At 39.0% G+C, this 23,618-nt stretch overlaps 1 protein-coding gene and 1 pseudogene across 3 annotated transcripts in view; one reads left to right on the plus strand and one right to left on the minus strand.

Moving 5' to 3' along the window:
- C9H6orf118 (chromosome 9 C6orf118 homolog) overlaps positions 1–23,355 on the plus strand; it is a 36,359-nt gene extending 13,004 nt beyond the window's left edge. For both annotated transcript variants that reach the window (XM_036099243.2, XM_078054489.1), the window contains exons 5-10: positions 5,559–5,683; positions 8,445–8,503; positions 12,553–12,734; positions 20,415–20,468; positions 21,019–21,080; positions 22,414–23,355. In XM_036099243.2, the coding sequence (XP_035955136.1) occupies positions 5,559–5,683; positions 8,445–8,503; positions 12,553–12,734; positions 20,415–20,468; positions 21,019–21,080; positions 22,414–22,519 (588 nt within the window). In that variant the 3' untranslated portion in view covers positions 22,520–23,355. The remainder of the gene's footprint in view (positions 1–5,558; positions 5,684–8,444; positions 8,504–12,552; positions 12,735–20,414; positions 20,469–21,018; positions 21,081–22,413) is intronic.
- Positions 1–23,618, minus strand: part of LOC118555036 (26S proteasome regulatory subunit 6A pseudogene) — a 747,413-nt pseudogene that overhangs the window by 409,063 nt on the left and 314,732 nt on the right. The gene's annotated exons all lie outside the window — the stretch shown is intronic.

Consider the following 23,618-nt stretch of genomic DNA (forward strand, 5'->3'; position numbering starts at 1 on the left):
AGATTTATTTATTTATTTGACAGAGACACAGCGAGAGAGGGAACACAAGCAGGGGGAGTGGGAGAGGGAGAAGCAGGCTTCCCATGGAGCAGGGAGCCTGATGCGGGGCTCGATCCCAGGACCCTGGGATCATGACCTGAGCTGAAGGCAGACGCTTAACCGACTGAGCCACCCAGGCGCCCCTCATGTTGGGTATTTTTACATCTATGTTCATCAAAGATACTGGCCTCTAGTTCTTTTTTGTTGTTGTTGTTTGGTGGTGATGTCTTTATCTGCTTTGGGTATCAGGGTAATGCTGGCCTCATACAATGAATTTGGAAGTTTTCCCTCCTCTTCCATGTTTTGGAATAGTTTGAGAAAATAATACTAACTCTTCTTTAATATTTTGGTAGAATTCAGCTGTGAAGCCAAACGATCGTGGACTTTTGTTTGTTGAGAGTTTTTTGATTACTGATTCAATCTCCTTTCTGGTACTTAGTCTATTCAAATTTTCTATTTCTTCCTGCTTCAGTTTTGGTAGGTTATATGTTTCTAGGAATTTATCCATTTCTTTTAGTTTGTCCAATTTGTTGGCATATAGTTTTTCATAATATTCTCTTATAATTGTTTGTATTTCTGTGATGTTGGTGGTTCTTTCTCCTCTTTCATTTGTAATTTTATTTATTTATTTATTTAATTTATTTATTACAGATTATTTATTTTGAGAGAGAGAGGAAGAGGAATAATCTCGAACAGACTCCCCACTGAGCACAGAGCCTGACGTGGGGCTCAATTTTACGCCCCTGAGATCATGACCTGAGCCAAAATCAAGAGTTGGAGGCTTTAAAAAAAAAAAAACGGGAGAAGAAAAAGAGGGCGCCTGGGTGACTCAGTCGGTTAAGCGTGTGTGTTTGGCTCAGGTCATAATTCCAGGGTCCTGGGATTGAATCCCACGTCGGGCTCCCTACTCTTCGGGGAGTCTGCTTCTCCCTCTTCCCCTACCCCCCACTTGTTCTCTTAATCGCTCTCTTGCTCTCTCACTCTTTCTCAAATAAATGGGTAAAATCTTAAAAAAAAAAAAAAAAAAGAATTGGAGGCTTAACCAACTGAGCCACCCAGGCATCCTCTGTAATTTTATTTTATCAATTTTTGTTGTGCTGTTTTTCAAAGAACCAGCTCCTGATTTCATTTATTTGTTCTACTTTTTTTTTTTTTAGTTTCTATAACATTTATTTCTGCTCTAATCTTTATTATTTCCTTCCTTCTGCTGGTTTTTGGTTTTGTTTGTTGTTATTTTTTCTAGCTCCTTTAGGTGTAAGGTTAGGTTGTTTATTTGAGATTTCTTTTTGCCTTTTGAGGTAGGCCTGTATTGCTATAAACTTCCCTCTTAGAATAGCTTTTGCTGCATCCCAGAGGTTTTGGACCGTGTGTTTTCATTTTCATTTGTTCCCATGTACTTTTGGATTTCCTCCTCGATTTCTTGGTTAACCTATTCATTGTTTAGTGGCATGTTATTTAACCTCCATGTATTTGTGGTCTTTCCGGATTTTTTCTTGTAGTTGATTTCTAGTTTCATAGCATTGAGGTCGGAAAAGCTGCATAGTATGACTTTGATCTCTTTGAATTGTTGATACTTGTTTTGTGGCCCAATATGTGATCTATTCTGGAGAATGTTCCATGTACACCTGAGAAGAATGTGTATTCTGATGTTTTAGGATAGAATGTTCTAAATATATCTGTTAAATTCACCTGGACCAATGTGTCATTCAATGCCATTGTTTCCTTGTTGATTGTCTGATTGGATGATCTGTCCATTGATGTAAGTGGGGTGTTAAAGTCCCCTACTGTTATTGTATTGCTATCAATTAGTTCCTTTATGTTTGTTATTAACTGTTTTATGTATTTGCATGCTCCCATGTTGGGTACATAAATATTTAAAATTGTTATATCTCCTTATTGGATTGTCCCCTTTGTTATTATGTATTATCCTTCTTTGTCTCTTGTTCCACTCTTGGTTTTAAAATCTATTTATTCTGATGTAGTATTGCTATTTCAGCTTTATTTTGACACTCATTTGCATGATAAATGTTCCTCCATCCCCTGACTTTCAATCTGCAGGTGTCTTTAGGTCTGAAATGAGTCTCCTATAGGCAGCATATAGATGGGTCTTGTTTTTTATCCATTCTGTCATCCTATGTCTTTTGATTGGAGCATATGGTCCACTTACATTCAAAGTAATTATTGATAAATAGGTATTTATTGCCATTTTGTTACTTATTTTGTCTTTGTTTCTGAAGTTTTTTTCTGATCCTTTCTTCTTTCATGGTTTGTTGGTTTTCTTAGTGATATATTTGGGTTTTGTTATTCTTTGTATATCTATTACTGATTTTCGATTTGTGGTTACCATTAGGTTTGTATATAATATCTACATATAGCAGTCTATATTAAGTTGATGATCGTTTAAGTTTGAACACGTTCTTTAGTCTTCTCCTCCCCACATTTTAGGTATATGGTGTCATAATTCACATCCTTTTATTTTGTGAATTCCTTGACTGAATTCTTACAGAAATATTCATTTTTACTGCTTTTGTGTTTCCTACCTTCATACTATCACTTTTGGTCTTTTCTTTCCACTCAAAGTGTCCCCTTTAATATGTCTTGTAGGGCTGGTTTAGTGGTCATGAACTCCTTTAGTTTTTGTTTGTCTGGGAAACTCTATCTCTCCTTCTATTCTGAATAATAGTGTTGCTGGATAGAATATTCTTGGCTACACATTTTCCCCATTCAGCACTTTGAATATTTCATGCCACCCCTTTCTGGCACAAAATTTCTACTGAAAAATCTGCTGATAGCCTTATGGGGTTCCCCCTATATGTAACTGTCTACTTTTGTCTTGCTGCTTTAAAATTTTTTTCTTTATCCCTACATTTTGCCCATTTTAATTACAATATGTCGTGGTATGGATCTGCTTTTTTTGTATTTTGTTGGAGTTTCTCTGTACCTACTGGATCTGGATATCTGTTTCCTTCCCCAGATTAGGGAACTTTTCAGTTCCCTATCAGCTATTATTTCTTCAAATAAATTTTCTACCCCAGGGGCGCCTGGGTGGCTCAGTCATTGGGCATCTGCCTTCAGCTCAGGTCATGATTCCAGGTCCTGGGATCGAGCCCCACATTGGGCTCCCTGCTCGGTGGGAAGCCTGCTTCTCCCTCTCCCACTCCCACTGCTTGTATTCCCTCTCTCGCTGTGTCTCTCTGTCAAATAAATAAATAAAATCTTTAAAAAAAAATTTTTTTTTTCTACCCCATTTTCTCTCTCTTTCTTCTGGGATCCCTACAATATGAATGTTATTATGTTTGATGGAGTCACTGAGTTCCCAAGTGTATTCTTGTTTTGCATAATTCCTTTTACTCTCTTTTGTTCAGCTTGATTACTTTCCCTCACTCTGTCTTCTAGGTCAGTAATTCATTCCTCTGCTTCTTCTAGCCTGCTGCTCATTCCATTGAGTGTGTTTCTCATTTCGTTCATTAAACCCTTTATCTCTGCTATGTTATTCCTTATCTCTGTGTTAAGGGTTTCCCTTATGTCTTCTACTCTTTTCTCAAGTCCAGTGAGTATCTTTATGATCATTACTTTAAATACTCCATCAGGCATGTTACTTTATCTGGTTCACTTAGATCTCTGGCTGTGGCCTTGTCCTGTTCTTTCAATTTGGGACAAATTCATGTGTCTTCTCATTTTGTCTAAGTCACTGTGCCTGTTTCTGTGTGTTAAGAAGGTCAGCTATGTCTCCTGTTCTTGAGGTTAATGGCCTTATGAAGAAGAGGTCCTGCAGCACCTTGCAGTGTAGTGTCCCCTGTTCTGCAGAGCCTGGCACTTCAGAGAGTGTGTCCAATGTGTGCTGCATGCACTCTGCTATTTTGTCCTGGCCACTTTATCCTTCAGGCCAGTTGTCTGCAGAGGCTCTCTTTGCCTGTTGTGGGCAGTGTTTGTTCCCTTGCCTGAATGTGGTGAACTTTAACTAGGTGTGTTCTACTTTTGAAATGAGACCAGTCACCACCACCGCTGGAACCAATGCCCTGAAAAACTCCCAGATTGGGAGATGTGGTGTTGGCAGGGGTTTGGGCCACTCTTCTGGGGTAGGGGACCCACTGTGCTGGGACCGAGGCAGACGTGGTTGGGAGAGTAGGTCCCACTGAAGCATGGGGGGTTGGGGCAGGGCTTGGTGTAAGCAAGTTAGGTAGAGAGTGTCCAAGTGGCACTGGTTCCTGCAGGTGGTCCTGTGCTTGTGCTGAGGGTTGGCAAAGGAAATGGTACCTGCCAGTTCCTTTGTTCCCAAAGGGGTCTCTCTGTGAACCCTTCCTCTCTGGGACACACTCCAAGACGAGCAAATAACTTCCCCACTGTGTGCTCCAGGTGCTCTTCAGGTTGTTGTTTTCATGCTGTATGTCTGTAGGCTGCTTGCCCTACCTTCTCTCCTGGAGTAGCCCCAATGCCCTTGGGGCTCTCCCTGAGCCAGGCACACTGACCTTTAAATCTCTAGGCTTTAAGCCCCACTAGTTGCAAGAACTCATGAAATTCAGCCCCTCTTGTTTTCTTGTTTTCATGTTCCCCATGTGGGCTTCCCTCTGTGCTAGTCTGTCTCTCACCCTTCTTTGCGACTGCAGCTCTCTCCCCACCACATTGGCCACCATCCGTTTCTCTCCCAAACCATGTCTCCACACTTCCTACCTTCTTCATTGTGGGCTCTTGTCTGCCTTTAGTTGTGGACTTTGTTCTGCCAGTCTTCAGGTCGATTTCTGGGGGGTAGTTAGGGATTCGATAGTTAGCTAGTTGTATTTGAGGGACAAGGTGAGCCTGGTGTCCTCCTACTCCATTGCCATCTTCCCCATATCTGATTTACTCCTTAATTCAAACTTGCATGTGTGCAAAGTTTTCCTTGTTTTGAGCTTTTCGTGCTGCAGAAAAATAAGCTTTTGTTTGACAGGAATAAACAAACCTCCAGTTGGGGATCTACCCTATTCCTTAGTTTTTGAGGTTGAGTCCAAAAGGAACATACATGCCTTTATCCCAATCAAATATCAGCATGAAAATTTCCCTGGCCAACAGGGCATCCTATCCTCCTTTCTGTTTCTGGAAATGTGGCAGCCTTTCACCTAATGAAGCAGAGACTCTGTGTCTCCACATTTGAGTTCAGCATTGCTTTATATCCATGTAGAATAATCAAATTAAATAGTTTCTCACCAATTCAGAAATAATTCTTGTGCTCATGATAATATACTTGGAGCACTTTATTCAACATTTCTTTTCCCCACACAAACCCACAGTGAACCCCTACCACTTTTTAACTTTCTTAAGAAAATAAAACCGTAAAATTTTAAAAACAATATTTTACCCAGATCTTTGCATGACTAGTTATTCCTTCTCCAATATTTTCTCCCCCCTTTCATCCTATTTACCTATTTTACCTAGAATTTCTATTTTGACTCAGGATATCTTGAATACACCGTAATAACAAAAAAGGAGAATGTTCACCTATCCTGTGTCTGTCTTACCCATTATGACCTTGTCCTTCCTAGACTCTGCTGGCTAATGCCAAGGGACTGGAGAAGAGATCAGTGAAGACTGCAGATATCAACCAGGCCAAGGAGGAGCTGAGGGTGATGGTGATGGCCACCAAAGCAGCCCTGGAGCATAATGACAAGTGAGGGTTAACAGTCTGATTTGATTTATGTTGGGATTATACTATTTTACAATATCTTAAAACCATGTGACAAGCATATATATTTACATTTTTTTCTGCACTAATGGGGGAGGCATGCTGCCTTTACTAATACCCTGCCATTTGGCCTCTTTCATAAGCCATCACATCTGTGACTGGGAAATTCAGCCAAATCTGGTGTTTGTATGGCGGGGGGGGGGGGGGGAGGGTGGTTTGGGATGGTTTCTGAAAGCATCTCATCTTCTTTAGTGGTCCCCTGGGGACCTACTGATAGGTGACACTGCTGCAAAGTCAAGACACCTTTCATGAATGATCTTGTTTTTATGTTTTTAACTTAAAAAAAAAATCTTTTAACTTTTCTGTGTAGTCTTTCAGATGAAATCACAATTGGATAGGGCATATGTTTTATAGAGGATTTAAAGAAGACTGAGGCAAAGCCAGCACACCCAAAATATTATCAAGAAAACAAAACAAGAAACAAAAAACAAAAAACAAAACCATGTCTTCAGTATAAGTAGAGGACAAAAAGCATCCAAACTTCAAAATACTTGAAATTAGAAAAATACACATCAAATGCCAGTGAATCATTATCAGCTCTCTTTCTGCAAACCTTGGTGAGAGCAAGGGCAGTGGGGGAAGAGAGAAGAATGGAGCTGGTAGAAGGCCTATCATGTTCTAAAACTAGTTCCAGAGAGAGAGAGAGAGAGAGAGGAAGGGAGGGAGGGGAAGAGAGAGAAAGGAAGAGTGGGGGAGGGAAAGAGAGAGAGGAGGGAAGGAGAGAGAGAGGGAAGGGGGGAGGTCGTGAGAGGGAGGGAGGGAGAGAGGAGGAGGGGGGAGAAGGGGAAGGAGAGGTGGAAGGGGAGGGAGGGAACAGGGAGAGAGAGAAAGGAAGGGAGGGTGGAAGGGGGACAGGGGAGGGAGGGAGGAAAAGAGAGTAGTTTCCCTAAATAATGCCACAGAGTTTACTGGTCTGTCTATCAGAGCACTGACTTAGAAGGAAAGGACTTTGAAGTGAGCATGGAAGCAAGGAACCAGTGCTGAAGTGATAATGATATGGTGGGAAGAGCTTTAAAAGAAGTGATCAACATCTTTTAGAACTGTGCATTGAAGAGAAAAAGAAGCAAGGGAGGGGAGTTTAGAATCCCATAAAAGAAGAAAATTGAAGGGCACATGACCCTTTCACTATTGTTCTTTCTTTCCTCCAAAAAAAAAAAAAAAGTTATCCAGTAAAAAAATCAAAATAAAACACCCTAAAACAACAACAAAAGCATACTTTGCTATTCTGACAAAAATGTGTCCTCTTGATTAGGAACCTCACACACTACCCAAACTGTTATCCCTACCTACAAAAATGCAGAGGTGCAAATGATCTCTGTCTGCACAAGCAACTATCTCTCTTGATAAAATGAGGACCCAAACAATTTAGCTGATGAAAATCCCTGCCATCCAACAACAACAAAAAGTTGAAGAAAACTGTACCACAGCATTCCAAACTTAAATATTCTCAAAAGAGCATTTCTAGCGATGAAAATGACCTTGAGTTAGAAATGTAAACACGAAGAAAGCACAGCAATCAACAGCAATAAAAAGGAAGATGTGAAGCAAGATTTGACCACTCAGGAAAGATAGTTGAAAAAGTCAAAATTATGTCATAGATCCAGACAAAATTATGACACACCCAAGGAGGGATACTCTTGAGTGGACACAATAAGGAGCATTAGAGAAAAACAAAAAACAAGCCAGAGAATGAAGATGAGATAACAAAAGAAATAAAAAGACAGAGAAAAACTGGTTGAAGTGGAAGACAGGCAAAGAAGATCCAATTTACATATAATTAAAGTCTCAGAAGAAGAAGAAAAAGCAATGGAATAGAACATAATATTTAAAACTATAACACATTTAACATTTCTGGAAACTAAATGCCCTGACTCTGCATACTGACAAGGCTGTTACCATTATTATTAATTCATTTAATCTCAGTTTCTTAAAATTGGGGGTCATAATACTTTTCTGTTTCTTTTCATCTCTGATAAAATGAGCTAATGTATGTGAAGCTACTTAACCATTAGGCCCCTGTAGACAGGCAGCATTGACTCATTTGTGGCACTGATGTTTTTAACCAAATCATAGGATTTCTGTACAAGCAATACATATTAGACTCCCCCCCGCATGTATTAGAAATAAGACAGTTGATTTAGTTTTTTTTTTTTTAAACCAAGGAGAGGATACAAAGAGATTACAGATGTTTTCATTTCCTTTTAAAATGTCTTGTATTTTATTTTTAGTACAAACATAGTGGGATTTGTGAATTGTATCTGTGGGAGGAAATCATGAGGCCCGGGGAACATGCAGTGTGCATTCTAGCTGCAGGGACCTGCCTCCACTGCCCCTCATCTGTTGTTCATCCCGGAGTGTAAATGCTGATTTCTTTGTCTCCCTGCTTTGTAGAATTTAAAGTAACAAAATAATGTTCATAACACTATAGGAAATAATTTACTTTATATTAACCAGCTTCTTCAACTAGTGGTTTATGCAATCTTGGTAAGAAAGTATTCTTTTGTTTATTTAATTTGACTGACTTAGGCTTTCATTTTATATAGAGTTTCAAATTACCTTTTTTGATAGAAACTGAGATGACTTTTTATTTCTCAATTTTAAAGAAAGACTTGTGGCATAAAATAGACAAAAGAAGAAAGGTATGAATGGAGTTCTGATATTTTGCTGTTTTTTACCAAACCTGTAGACTCAGAAGTGAACTAGAGATGGAAAACACATTGCTGCAATCTGCTAAGGGAAAGTCAGGCGAGTAATTGTATGATGATGTTGTTCTTCTGACCTCTGGGTGAAGAATCTTCATGTCCTTGTCTATGATTATCTATGATTTATGGCCTCCTGCTATTATTTGTTTGAAAGGGTTCTTTTTTTCCAGATAACTTATTAAATTGTATTCATTTATATTTTTTTCCATCAAGTTCTTTAGAAATACAGCAAATTTAATCGGAAGTGGTTTAAATGAAATACTTTAAAGGTGTGGGAAACAGTTCATCTCTTTAATAGATCCTGTCAGGGTGGAGATTATTACTCCAGTTTCTGTTGCTTTGGGCACCTTTGGTTTTTTAGTTTTTCTGGAACCAGATACAACATGTATACCACGTCATTCTTCTCTAAGATCTTTGTGGTTTTTAGCAGAATAGTGAATTAAGTCAAGACCTCATGTAGAAAGAATTATGTCAAGTTTTAGCTGTAGCCTCTTGTGGTTTCCAGGGTAACAGCAATGAAGACAGTCTATTCTGGATTCCAGAACCTTTGCATCTCTTTTCCCAGCTTGAAGAAGTCAGCATTTACAAACAACACGTTTCCCAGGCTCTCTGAGTTTGTGATGTCCTCTGTCTTACAGACACGTTCTCTGTCGGGTTCAGCCTCACTCCCATGGTGTGCAGGTGGTAGAGGGCTGCCAGGGCTGGACGAGTCTCTCTGGCAGGCCACGGGGCTGGTGGTTCACCCAGACTGCCAGCTTTGTTATTTCAACTCTGTTAGTCTCAGCTGCCTGCGTGTTAAGTGGGGATAATGATGGTACTTCCCTCTCAGGTGTGCTGTGAGGATTAAATGTAAGAATCCACAGGAAGTAGGAGCAGGGCGCCTGGCCCAGGGGAGTAGGAGCAGGGCACCTGGCCCAGGGGAGTGGCCCTGCCCATTCCTCCTCCTCCTCATGGCTGTTGTGAGGAAGAATACACAGTTTATGGGAATCTAATTACATTTATGAATACTTATGCATTAAATAAATACTAAAATTATTTTAAAATTAGATACACAATTTAGAATATGATTAAGTAACCAAAATAAGTTCCATACTGTTAATGCAATGATTCAGCCAAATGCCATTTTTCCTACAAGTTTGTTAAATACTAACTCATACTGGAATCACTCCCCCCCCCCCCCCGCCCCCCAGCAGCTTTTAGGATATACTCACAGATCTAACCTGTTTTAAGTTCTCAGCAGAACTTGGCCTCAAAGTTTCTTACTGGGGCCTTTTGCTTCCTTCTGCCACTTATTTCCTCTCTGTGAGCAACACCTGTGTGATTTACCTGCTGGCCATGTTCCAAGGGTTTCTTGTGGCCTGAGTCCCGGCTCTTTTTTGTCCTAGGCTGGCCCAGTGCTTGTCTTCTGATCACGTGCCAGGACTTACAGAGAGGTTGGGTCCATCTTTCTCCTGCACCCACATTGCGTATTCTTGGGTTCCTCTTATAGAAAAGTCATGCATGGGACTCAAGCTCACTGTTTCCTTGCTGTATCCTAAGACAGGCCAACCATTTTTTTTCTTTTCTTTTTTTTTTTTTAATTTGAGTATAATTGACACACAATGTTACATTAATTTCAGGTGTACAACGTGTTGATTTGACACATTTGACGCTTTATGTGATGCTCACCACAAGTGTAGCTACCATCTGTCCTAGTACATTGCTGTTACGGTATCATTGACCATATTCCTTATGCTCTGCTCTATTCCTGTGACTTACTCATTCTGTAACTGGAGGCCTGAGTCTTCCTCTCGCATTCACTTATTTTGCCCCATCCCTCCACCCCATTCCCTCTGGCAACCATCGCTTTGTTCTCTGTAGTTATAGGTCTGATTCTGCTTTTTGTTTGTTCTTTTTTTTTTTTTTTTAAGATTCCATTTATAAGTGGAATCATATGGTATTTGTCCCACTTTTCTTTTAGATTTAAGGGCTTCATTGCTAACTGCTAACAGGATAAAACATCAGGATTTAAAAGATAATAAATAAGAAGACATTACTAATTTCTAGAACTGTAGTAAACATTTCTTAGTAGTTGATTCTAGCTGTTTCTGACACTTTTCCTGTGCTATTGAAGAAATCTGGTGGCTTGTGTTCATCCTCTATTCTTTTCCTAAAGCTTTCTCGTTCAGGAGCCTCTCCTCCAAATGTATGTATTTTCTGTGGGATTTCCGCCTTTTGGTACCTCAATCTTTCTCTCTCTCTCTTTTTTAAAGATTTTATTTATTTATTTATTTATTTATTTATTTATTTATTTATTTATTTATTTGAGAGAGAGAGAGAGAGAGCGTTAGCATGAGTGGGAGGAGAGGGAGAAGGAGAAGCAGACTCCCCACTGAGCAGGGAGCCCAATATGGGGCTCAATCCCAGGACCCTGGGATCATGACCTGAGCCAAAGGCAGACACTTAACTGGCTGAGCCATCCAGGTGCCCCTCAGTCTTCCTTTTTAGGTAGAAAAGGGGTAACAACAGTGGGGTCATTGGAGTGTCCTTATACTCCTTTTGGCTTCTGTGCCCCCAGTTAATTGTAGGTTAAAACCTTCAGCTTAGGTTAAGGTGGGGATCAGACTTCAGATCATAGTTCCTGTTTGTGCAGAAGCTTAACTCTGGCTGTTTCTGCCTCCTTGGCTAGTTCATTGTGTATCTACTTAGCTAGTTCCCCCAAATTTCAAAACTCATCTTCAAAGTTTTCCCTTCTTCCAAATTTGGCAAGTTTGAATGATGGCAATTGTTTCTGTGTTGTTTACTATGTACGGGTAAGTATTATCACTCTTTTTAGTTGTTTTTTTTCGTATCAAAAAGGATTAGTTTTTCTTTCTCAAAAAATTCTTACCACTAGTAGTCAGAACTTAACTGTGCTGTTTGATGATCAAGTTCCTTCAGCAGTGAGTTACTCTCAATATCTCCATCTCCTTTCTGAATCCTTAAATATTGATGTTTGTTGGAGCCCAGCATGTCTTTGGTTCAATGCACACATATTTAATTCCAAATCTCTTTCCTGCCCAAATCTCTTTTTTAGGCTTGAGATCCCTATATCCAATTGCCTACTGGATAAGGCCACTTGAGTATCCCATAGGTGCCTCAGCTCAACACGTCCAAGATTAAACTCTCTGTTTCAATGAATGGCATCACCAAACACATGGAAGTCAAGTCAGAAAGCCTGCAGAAGAAATCTTTCCCTCTCCGCCCTATCAATCACTTTACACAGCTTGTAGTTAGTGGCTCAGGTGGGATTCGAACCCAGCTGTCTTACCTCTCTGCTGCATTGAACTCCCTTCCTTCCTACTGCATCTGTTCCTAGCTGTAGCAAAGCTGAAACCTAGGGATTATTTTGATACCTACCTGTCCTCTCCATCCAGATCCAGTCAGTTACCAAGCCCTCCTTGTTTCCATTCCCTAAATCATTTTTGTATGTCTTCACTTCTTTTTATGCCACAGCTACTATCTTGATCTGATCTTGTTTGAATGAGTGTAGTAGCTTTCTGACTGGTCATCCTGTTCCAGCTTCACCCTTTCTCATCCACTTTTGGTCCTGCAGACAGAGTGACCATTGTGTGTGTTGATCCCAGCTTAAAAGCCTTCAACAGCATTGACTGATTTCCTAACATATGTTATAAGACCTTTTCAGTTCTCCCCCCTGCTTCCTTTCTAGTATTCATTGATGTCACTCCCTGGCCCTCAATGTTCCCACCCTACCATATAACTTTCTTTTTACCAAAATGTGCCAAGTTCTGCTCTTCTGCCCCTTCTTTACCCCCTTTCTCTTGTCTAACTCCTTTTCATCCTTTGGGTCTCAAGTTCATCACACTTCTCCTGCAAAGTCATCCTTGCACCTTCCCCACACTACGTTAGGTGCTCAAATTGGGCACTCAATAAATTAGGGGAGGAATATCCCAATTCTTGGATCAGATAATTTTTATTGATGTGCTTGGAGCTTGAGTTACATTATATTTTATAGCTATATATAACATACATAATACAGTTAGTAATGCATAATACTATTAATAAGAGATGACATATTAAACAGTAATACTTGGCTTTTAAAAATATTTGCAGAATTATCTAAGAAAGATGTAATGAATGAAGATCACCTTACTCTTATTGAGAAGGTTGAAAAGAAGAGGTGTGAAATACTTAATAAATGGGATGAAATTCAAGCTCTTGAAAGAGAAATTAAAACAACTTTGATTCATACTGGAATTTTGCATATCACTGAAAATAGGATTAAAAGCATAGAGGTATGTAATTTATTTATTTGAATGTTTACATTGTTCTTTTGCTTGAAGATGTTGGCAAACACATGAAGCAATTTCATTTTGCAAATGGGTAAGCAATAATGGAAAAATTGGTCCAAATATATTTTCATTATAAAACACTTGTGGCAAATGGTTAGAATAATTAAGAGATCTAGCTAAAACAACAAAAATAAAGGTGATAAAAATTCTGTAGAGTTCTGTTAAGGTTCAAATTGGATCTCCTTCAGGTCAGTTGATGTCTCTCACAGTTTAACAATTTTGTATAGAAAATGCTTGTCATAAAAATAATGACAGCCAACGTTTAGTATCCAATATGTACTAATTAGCTTGAACTGAAGCTCAGAGGATTTAAGTAACCTGACCTATATGACATAGTTTACAGGATTCAAGCTTAATTCTTTTGGGGCTCCAAAGACGTTATTATTTTCATTGTGTCACATTGAAACTCCATAGTTAGATTTTCAGTGAGTTGTACAATTATGTTAGAAGATACAAATTAGTTACTACCATTGAAAGAAGAGTCTGCTACATTAAAAGTAGTCTTTAACAATTATTACTAACCAATTTTTTGATGAACAGTATAATATAGATTGTAATCTATGTTTTGAAATGTTATGCTGCCCTACTTTTTATATATTGTAACATAATTTTTTATTTGTGTAGAATCTGACTCAGTGTTACCATTTAGTTATAGAGTTTGTAAGTGATGTGTGATTATTCTTTTTCTCATGGTTATATACTTACATGTATTTTCCCAGCACTATCTTTTTTAAATCTTTTTTTTTTTTTTTTTAAAGCAGAAGTATACAGTGTACAGGAAGGTGGTGGTGGTATAAGCTTGTTTTGACTCTCTCTTTTAAAATAATATGTAAGGGGCGCCTGGGTGGCTCAGTTGGTTAAGTGACTGCCTTCGGCTCAGGTCCTGATCCTGGAGTCTCGGGATCGAGTCCCGCGTCGGGCTCCCTGCTCAGCGGGGAGTCTGCTTCTCCCTCTGACCCTCCCCCCTCTCATGCTCTCTCTATCTCATTCTCTCTCTCAAATAAATAAATAAAAATCTTTAAAAAAAAAAAATAAATAAAATAAAATAATATGTAAGATTTCCTTCTGTGTTTTTTGTTTACAGTCTGTTCTTATTTATTTATTTATTTAAAATTTTAAGATTTTATTTATTTATTTGAAAGAGAGCACGAGAGAGAGAGCGAGAGTGCACAAGCAGGGGTGAGTGGCAGAGGGAGAGGGAGAAGCAGACTCCATGCTGAGCAGGGGGCCTGACGTGGGGCTCCATCCCATGATTCTGAGATCATGACCTGAACCAAAATCAAGAGATGGACACTTAATTGACTGAGCCACCTAGGTGCCCCAAAATTTGTATTTTATATTGTATCCAGCCACCTTAACGAATTCTGTTATCAATTATGAAAATTGAGGAACTGCTCTAGAATTTCCCTAAAATTCTCTAGGCTTTTCTTTTTTTTTTTAATTTTATTATGTTATGTTAGTCACCATACAATACATCATTAGTTTTTGATGTGGTGATCCACGATTCATTGTTTTCATTTAACACCCAGTGCTCCATGCAGTATGTGCCCTCCTTAATACCCATCACCGGGCTAACCCATCCCCCTACTCCCCTCCCCTCTAAAACCCTCAGTTTGTTTCTCAGAGTACATAGTCTTTCATGGTTCGTCTCTCCCTCTGATTTCCCCCCCTTCATTTTTCCCTTCCTTCTCCTAATGTCCTCCATGCTATTCCTTATGTTCCACAAATAAGTGAAACCATATGATAATTGACTTTCTCTGCTTGACTTATTTCACTTAGCATAATCTCCTCCAGTCCCATCCATGTTGATGTAAAAGTTGGGTATTCATCCTTTCTGATGGCTGAGTAATATCCCATTGTATATATGGACCACATCTTTATCCATTCATCTGTTGAAGGGCATCTCGGCTCTTTCCACAGTTTGGCCTCTGTGGACATTGCTGCTATGAACACTGGGGTGCATATGGCCCTTCTTTTCACTACATCTGTGTCTTTGGGGTAAATACCCAGTAGTGCAATTGCTGGGTCATAAGGTAGCTCTATTTTTAAATTTTTGAGGCACCTCCACACTGTTTTCCAAAGTGGCTGTACCAACTTGCATTCCCACCAACAGTGTAAGAGGGTTCCCCTTTCTCCACAACCTCTCCAACATTTGTTATTTCTTGCCTTGTCAATTTTTCCATTCTAACTGGTGTAAGGTGGTATCTCAATGTGGTTTTGATTTGAATTTCCCTGATGGCTAATGATGATGAACATTTTTTCATGTGTCTGTTAGCCATTTGTATGTCTTCTTTGGAGAAGTGTCTGTTCATGTCTTCTGCCCATTTTTTGACTTGATTATTTGTGTTTTGGGTATTGAGTTTGAGAAGTTCTTTATAGATCTTGGAAATCAGCGCTTTGTCTGTAGTGTCATTTGCAAATATCTTCTCCCATTCTGTGGGTTGCCTCTTTGTTTTGTTGACTGTTTCCTTTGCTATGCAGAACCTTTTTATCTTGATGAAGACCCAAAAGTTATTTTTGCTTTTGTTTCAGTAGCCTTTGGAGATGTATCTTGAAAGAAGTTGCTGTGGCTGATGTCAAAGAGGTTACTGCTTATGTTCTCCTCTAGGATTTTGATGGATTCCTGTCTCACTTTGAGGTCTCTCATCCATTTTGAGTTTATCTTTGTGTATGGTATTAGAGAATGGTCAAGTTTCATTCTTCTGCATGTGGCTGTCCAGTTTTCCCAGCACCATTTATTGAAGAGACTGTCTTTTTTCCATTGCATATTTTTTCCTGCTTTGTCGAAGATTATTTGACCATAGAGTTGAGGGTCCATATCTGGGCTCTCTATTCTGTTCCATTGGTCTGTGTCTGTTTTTGTGCCAGTACCATGCTGTCTTAGTGATCACTGCTTTGTAATATAGCTTGAAATCAGGCAATGTGATGCCCCCAACTTTGTTTTTCTTTTTCAACATTTCCTTGGCTTGATTCGGGGTCTTTTCTGATTCCATACAAACTTTAGGATTGTTTGTTCCAGCACTTTGAAAATGTCATTGGAATTTTGATAGGGATGGCATTGAAGATATAGATTGCTCTGTGTAGCATAGACATTTTAACAATATTTATTCTTCCAATCCATGAGCATGGAATGTTTTTCCATCTTTTTGTGTCTTCTTCAATTTCTTTCATGAGTGTTCTGTAGTTCCTAGAGTATAGATCCTTTATCTCTTTGGTTAGGTTTATTCTGAGGTATCTTATGGTTTTTGGTGCTATTGTAAATGGAATTTTTTCTCTAATTTCTCTTTCTACAGTTGCGTTGTGAGTGTTTAAGAAAGCAACTGAATTCTGTGTATTGATTTTGTATCCTGCCACATTACTGAATTGCTGTATGAGTTCTAGTAATTTGGGGGTGGAGTCTTTTGGGTTTTCCACATAAAGTATCATGTCATCTGTGAAAAGAGAGAGTTTGACTTTTTCTTTGCCGATTTGAATACTTTTTATTTCTTTTTGTTGTCTGATTGCTGTTGCTAGGACTTCTAGTACTATGCTGAACAATAGTGGTGAGAGTGGGCATCCTTGACGTGTTCCTGATCTTAAGGAAAAGGCTCTCAGCTTTTCCCCATTGAGGATGATATTTGCTGTGGGTTTTTCATAGATGGATTTTATGAACTTGAGGAATGTTCCCTCTATCCCTATACTCTGAAGAGTTTTAATCAGGAAAGGATGTTGTATTTTGTCAAATGCTTTTTCTGCATCAATTGAGAGGACCATATGGTTCTTCTCCCTCCTCTTATTAATGTGTTCTATCACATTGATTGATTTGTGAATGTTGAACCACCCTTGCATCCCGGGGATAAATTCCACTTGGTCGTGGTGGATGATCCTTTTAATGTATTGTTGGATCCTAGTAGCTAGGATTTTGTTGAGGATTTTGGAATACATATTCATCAGGGATATTGGTCTGAAATTGTCCTTTTTGGTGGGGTCTTTGCCTGGTTTGGGGATTAAGGTAATGCTGGCCTCATAGAATGAGTCTGGAAGCTTTCCTTCTGTTTCTATTTTTTGAAATAACTTCAGGAGAATAGATATTATTTCTTCTTTGAATGTTTGGTAGAATTCCCCAGGGAATCCATCAGGCCCTGGACTCTTGTTTTTTGGGAGGTTTTTGATCACTGCTTCAATCTCGTTACTGGTTATTGGCCTATTCAGGTTGTCAATTTCTTTCTGTTTCAGTCTTGGGAGTTTATAGGTTTCCAGGAAGGCATCCATTTCATCCAGGTTGCTCAGTTTATTGGCATATAGTTGTTGATAATAGTTTCTAATAATTGTTTCTGTTTCCTTGGTGTTAGTCATGATCTCTCCCCTTTCATTCATAATTTTATTAATTTGGGTCCTTTCTCTTTTCTTTTGGATAAGTCTGGCCAGTGGTTTATTGATCTTATTAATTCTTTCAAAGAACCAGCTTCCAGTTTCATTGATCTGATCCACTGTGTTTCTGGTTTCTAATTCATTGATCTCTGCTCTAATCTTAATTATTTCTCTTCTAATGCGTGGCTTAGGCGTCGTTTGTTACTTTTTCTCTAGTTCTTTAAGGTATAGAGTTAGTTGGTGAATTCGGGATTTTTCTTTTTTTTTGAGTGAGGCTTGGATGGCTATGTATTTCCCCCTTAGGACCGCCTTTGCAGTATTCCATAGGTTTTGGACTGATGTGTTTTCGTTCTGATTGGTTTCCATGAATTGTTTAAGTTCTTCTTTGATTTCCTGGTTGACCCAAACATTCTTGAGCAGAGTGGTCTTTAGCTTCCAAGTGTTTGAATTTCTGCCAAATTTTTTCTTGTGGTTGAGTTCAGTTTTAAAGCATTATGGCCTGAGAATATGCAGGAAATAATCTCAATCTTTTGGTATTGGTTGAGACCTGATTTGTGACCCAGTATGTGGTCTATTCTGGAGAAAGTTCCATGTGCGCTTGAGAAGAATGAATATTCTGTTGTTTTAGGGTGGAATGTTCTGTATGTATATGAGGTCCATCTGGCCCAGTGTGTCATTCAAAGCTCTTGTTTCTTTGTTGATTTTCTGCTTAGATGATCTGTCTATTGCTGAGAATGGAGTATTGAGGTCGCTTACAATTGACTTATTGTTATCAATATGCCTCTTTATTTTGGTTAACAGTTGGCTTATGTAGATGGCTGCTCCCATGTTGGGGGCATAGATATTTACAATTGTTAGATCTTCTTGTTGGATAGACCCTGTAAGAATGATATAGTGTCCTTCTGTGTCTCTAACTACAGTCTTTAGTTTAAAATCTAATTTGTCTGATATAAGAATTGCTACCCCAGCTTTCTTTTGAGGTCTGTTGGCATGGAAGATGGATCTCCATCCCTTCACTTTCAGTCTGGATGTATCTTTAGGTTCAAAATGAGTCTATTGTAGACAGCATATGGATGGGTCCTGTCTTTTTATCCAATCTGCAACCCTGTGCCGTTTTATGGGAGCATTTAGGCCGTTCATGTTGAGAGTGATTATTGAAAGATATGAATTTATTGTCATCATGTTGCCTGTGAAGACGTTGTTTTTATAGATTGTCCCTGTAAATTTCTGTTGTAGATCACTCTTGGGGTCTTTCTCCTTTTATAGAACCCCCCTTAATATTTCTTGCAGGGCCAGCTTAGTGGTCACATATTCTTTCATGTTCTGCTGGTCTTGGAAGCTCTGCATCTCTCCATCCATTCTAAATGACAGCCTTGCTGGATAAAGTATTCTTGGCTGCATGTTCTTCTCATTTAGTACCCTGAATATGGCTTGCCAGGCCTTTCTGGCTTGCCAGGTCTCTGTGGATAGGTCTGATGTTATTCTGATGTTCCTTCCTCTGTATGTAAGGAATCTCTTCCCCCTAACTGCCCTTGAGATGGTTTCCTTGGTTCTAAGATTTGCGAGTTTTACTATTACATGCTGGGGTGTTGGCCTGTTTTCCTTGATCTTGGGAGGTGTCCTCTCTGCCTCTAGGACACGAATGTTTGTTTCATTCCCCACATTAGGGAAGTTCTCAGCTACGATTTGCTCAAATATATCTTCTAGTCCTCTCTCTCTCTCCACCCTCTCAGGGATTCCAATAATTCTGACATTGGAATGTTTCATGGTGTCACTTATTTCTCTAATTCTATTTTCATGGATTCTGAGTTGTTTTCCCTGGCCTCCTCTTTTCCCTTTTTGTCTATTTATTGGTCTTTGAGGTCACTAATTCGTTCTTCTGGCTCACTTACCCTAGCTGTTAGATTATCTAGATTAGATTGGATCTCATTGATAGCATTTTTAAGTTCTTCCAATTCAGCTTTCATTTTTGCCCTTAGAGACTCTATGTTGCCATTAATTGATTTCTCCACTCTAGCCATTGTCTTTACAATTGCTAGCCTGAATGCCATCTCTGACATCTTAGTTATATCTGCATCCATTTGTAAATCTGCAGCATAAGTCATAATCTCTGAGTCTTTCCTATTTTGGGAGTTCCTCCTCCTAGTCATTCTGTTGAGGGATGGTTGAGGGAATGTATAGAGTCCAAATTATTGACCACAGCCCAAGCAAGATGCACCTGTTTTATAGGGACCTTAGGGTTGCTGGCCTCTTGTTTTCCTAGCCTATCTTCTGGGGGAGGGGCCTGCCGTGCCCTTACTCAGGCAATCCTGTTTGGGCAGAGTTGCCCTGCCCCCTATGGTGGGGGATGGGCTCAGTGAAAACCGGTTTTGGGGGCTTTTGTTCTCTGGTGGCTTTCCCTGGCGGCTTTCCATGTCTCTTCTGAGAGTCAGAGCAGAAGAGACCATTTTCAACCCTCTGCCTCAGAGCAGAGATCGCAGTCTGTTCTTCAGTGAGCTCTCCAGGCCACACTATTCTCCGTTTCTGTCTGTGCTGCTATGAACTGCAGCGTCCTGGGTTGTGTGCCCCTCAGCAGCACTCCCAGTCCTCACCTCCAGGACAGGGCTCGCCTCTGCCCTTTGTGCTTCTAAAACCGCCAGCCACCCCCAGTTCACACACATGGCCCCACTCCGGGTTTCCATCCAGGGGGCTGCCCTAAAGTCCTTTCCCCATCGCTACCAGTCTGCGAGTCTGTGCCCAGTCCCCAGCGTGGGAGGCTGTCGCTCACCGGTGGTGTAGGATCCTGACAGCTCGGCTCCCTCCCCCTTCCATTTATCCTCTGATATCTGCCCATGGAATCACGGCTCCCCACTTTGTACCTCGAAATCAACCACATGAGATATTCTGTTTGTAGAGATCCAGATCTATCTTCTTACATCTCAGGCTGATTTCATGGGTGTTCAGAGTGGTCTGATAGATATCCAGCTCAATTCCAGGGACTGGTTGGAATAGGGACCCCTACTCCTCCACCGTTTTTTCTGCCCTCTCTCTAGGTTTTTCTAATATCAACCCTTATCTCCTCTAGTTTTTGACCTAGAAGGCTAGGATCTTTCTGTCTTTACCATATGTCCTTCAATGCTGTGTTTATTCGTGTTTTTAAATGGTGTGCTGTTGGGTACTTTTGAAATCAGAATAGCATCATTTACATAATACTTTTTGTTCCATAAATGGGGAAAAGCACTTAACAAATATTCTTAACCAAGTATCTTACTTTAAAAACCATTTCTTCTTCAGACTGAAGCTATAAAATTGGAAACAGCAAATAGAATTTTAAAGAAGAAAATACATGTAAGTTTTTGTGAATCAATGTTTTTCAATAGAAATATTTCCTTTAGTGATGTGTGCTTCTTGTACCATGTCCTAAGCAAAATAAGAATATATGCATTATCTTTCTAAATGATAACTTTCTGTAATGCTGAGAATATCTCACTATGCAGATATTAGCTTAAAACTGGACAGGTGTAAGCTAATGTATTAATGAAAAAAATAAACATCCTTTTTTAAAGTCGAATATGCCAAGCAGAATTGACCATTTCTGTAACCCTTGCACATGTAACAATGAGTTGTAATGAGTTTATTTGGTAACAAGAGATACAATGAACTGGTTCCTCTAATGACTTTCAGGATACCCTTCCAGAATACATACTAACAATTTGCTGCTTAACAGATTGTAATTCTGTTTCAATTAGATATGTATATGCCTCTGTATTATATACAGTATACATTAGTATGTTATACCTGATTCTAGAAGTAGTATTCCATTTAGACTCAATCTTATTATCATATAAGATCAGTATCATGCCATTATACATGACCAGAGGATTTTGATTCTTGGTAGGTTATTGAAAACCAGGTGAAGCAGACCATGGAGAATAATAATATGAGTGAGGAAGAGCAGCAGTAAGTATTGATGACATGATAAAAAAGTGGGACAATCTCATGCTATTCTCAAAACCGTCCACTCAAATCTGCATTAGACAAGACCGTGCTTCTGAAATGTTTATATTCACAAGAGTGTTAACTTTAAATATACATGTTACATCCTTTCCTGTGCTCAACAATGCTGAGCCCAAGATTTAAATCTCAATCACTATATATTACTTAGCAATGTAGAAATAAATTCTTTGGAAAGAACTGAAGAATTGAGGGTAAATTCTCACGGGCAGGGATCAGCAAGGTGGGGAGGCAGGTGACTGTGGTGGCTTTCTTTTCTCAAATTATATGGCTTTAGTGATACTAAATTTTTGAAGAACCCTGTACATGTATTACTCTGATAATTTTAATTTAAAAATGAAATGGCTGATTTATATTATCAGTTACATAAATTTAGCTTTATATAGTTAATTTTCTTAGAATTGGTACTACAGTTCAAATTTTAGGATTTGATAAGGCTGGGAGCTACAGAAAACCATTGCTGGTTTAAGTATGGAAAGTGCTAACTTGTAACAACAGTAAAAAGACATTTAGTTGTAGGTGGCCTTGGTTCAATAATAATATCAAGGAACCAATGTTCTTCTATCTTTCTTCTCTGTTTTCCTTTAGTATGGTTTTCCTCCTGGAGGCCTCAGTATGGCTATCTTCAGGCATGGGTCCGCATCCCATAGAGGAATAATGGGGGAAGGGGAGGACAAAAGGCAAAGAGCTTCTCATCAGGAGGTTTTTCTGTTTTATTTAGAAGGCAAAGCGCTTCCAGGGACACCCATATCTCATTGCCAAGCACCATGTCCCAAGACCATCCTTAGCCACAAAGGAGTCAAGGAAATAGCGCACTCTACTTCCCAGCTCACATGGTAGAGAAAGTCATGGGAGAAAGGTGTTAGAATGGTTGCTGAGTGAACCACACAGGTGGATTATATTATGTTGGGTGTCCTCAAAGAAAAGAATATAGAATTACAAATACAAAATTGGGAAGGCTTCTTCCATAGTTTTGGCAATGAGAGTGAATGGACCTAAAGTTTAAACATCATTATCTTCAAAGTAAATCTACCTCTGCTGCCACACTATACTTGGTCTGGAAAATACTCCAGGGGATTGTGCCCATATACAGGGAGAATCTTTGCTACATTCAAGGCCAACATGCTACAAAAATCCTTTAAAATGGAAGTGGAAGATTACAAAGTCTCACTTTGTGTTTTTGAGTAAATATGTCCTAAAATAAATGCTTGTTTTAAAATTTTCTCTTATGCTTAAGGCACTTTTGTCTAATCTATTGTGTTCATTTGTTGTGTTTAAGGAACCTTTGGGATTTTATTAAAGAATTTGTAAACTTAAAGGAAACAGACCATAACTCAAGTGATTGGAAAATGACCTATGAAAATTCACAGCCATCATGTGCATAGCACGAATGTTTGCAGATGTATAAATTAATGAAGATACATCTCATTTTGTCAGTTTTAATCTCTAATAAAGTTAACGTAGTATATATATCCTACTCAAGATATTGGAATAAATACATGTATGCATGTGATTAGTTTTACTTTTGTATACGTATTCATAACAATAGTAGTTCTTAGGGTATTTTCTGCTTTCCTTCCATAATTTTCTCCAAGGAAAAATACTTTCAGTTATTTGATAGGAATAAGAAATTCAGCACTGCTACAATACAGATCAAATATGTTTCTTATTTGCCAATGCAAGTTTATATATAAACATTTAATAAAATGTAGTAATCATAGAATTAACATTCACATAACTAAATAATCTTTACTGATTGTAAGTGATGCAGTGCTCTGAAACGTTATAGCTCTGGCCTGGTGCTTTGCAACACATGTGTCTTGACAGATTGTGATCTTCATGACAACATTGTAACTTGGATTTTTTAATGCCCACTTTGCCTATAATCTGGTCTGAGCACTTAGAGTAAATACAAGTCCAGTTTCTTTGGACATCCATATACGGGGCTGTGGTAAGGATCAAAGGTAAGGGTGAAGTACACGAGGGATTTGATCCTAACCTGGGAGAGTACAGTTTGAGGTCAGGGAGAGAGAGAGAGAGATCAGCAGGGTTTGCTTCCTATGGACCAGGGGCCCAATGTCAGGGTGGTGTGTTCATCACAGCTCTGTTTAAATTCAATAGCACTCTCTGGGGAATGATTCATTCTGCTTTTAGAGATAAAATGGTTGCAGCTGAAACTGCAAATGTTCACCATATATAGAAATAAATTGGGCTTTATTAATGTTTGTTGAATTCTCTATGTTCAAGTTGCCTTCTCTTGGTTATTTATGTTCACTAGAATCTTATTAAGTAGGCACCATTATTTCCCATTATATGGGGGAGAGAATGAAAATGTAAAGGGGTGAATTGATTTGTTTAAACTACACTGTGAAAAATAGAGCAGGAATCCAATCCCAGATTTAGTTTGCTCAATTCCTAAACTTTTTCCACTGCATTATGCTGTGTCATTTATATATATCACTGGTCAAGATATAGGGAAACACA

This window comes from Halichoerus grypus, chromosome 9, assembly GCF_964656455.1.
Source record: "Halichoerus grypus chromosome 9, mHalGry1.hap1.1, whole genome shotgun sequence".
Classification (NCBI taxonomy): domain Eukaryota; kingdom Metazoa; phylum Chordata; class Mammalia; order Carnivora; family Phocidae; genus Halichoerus; species Halichoerus grypus.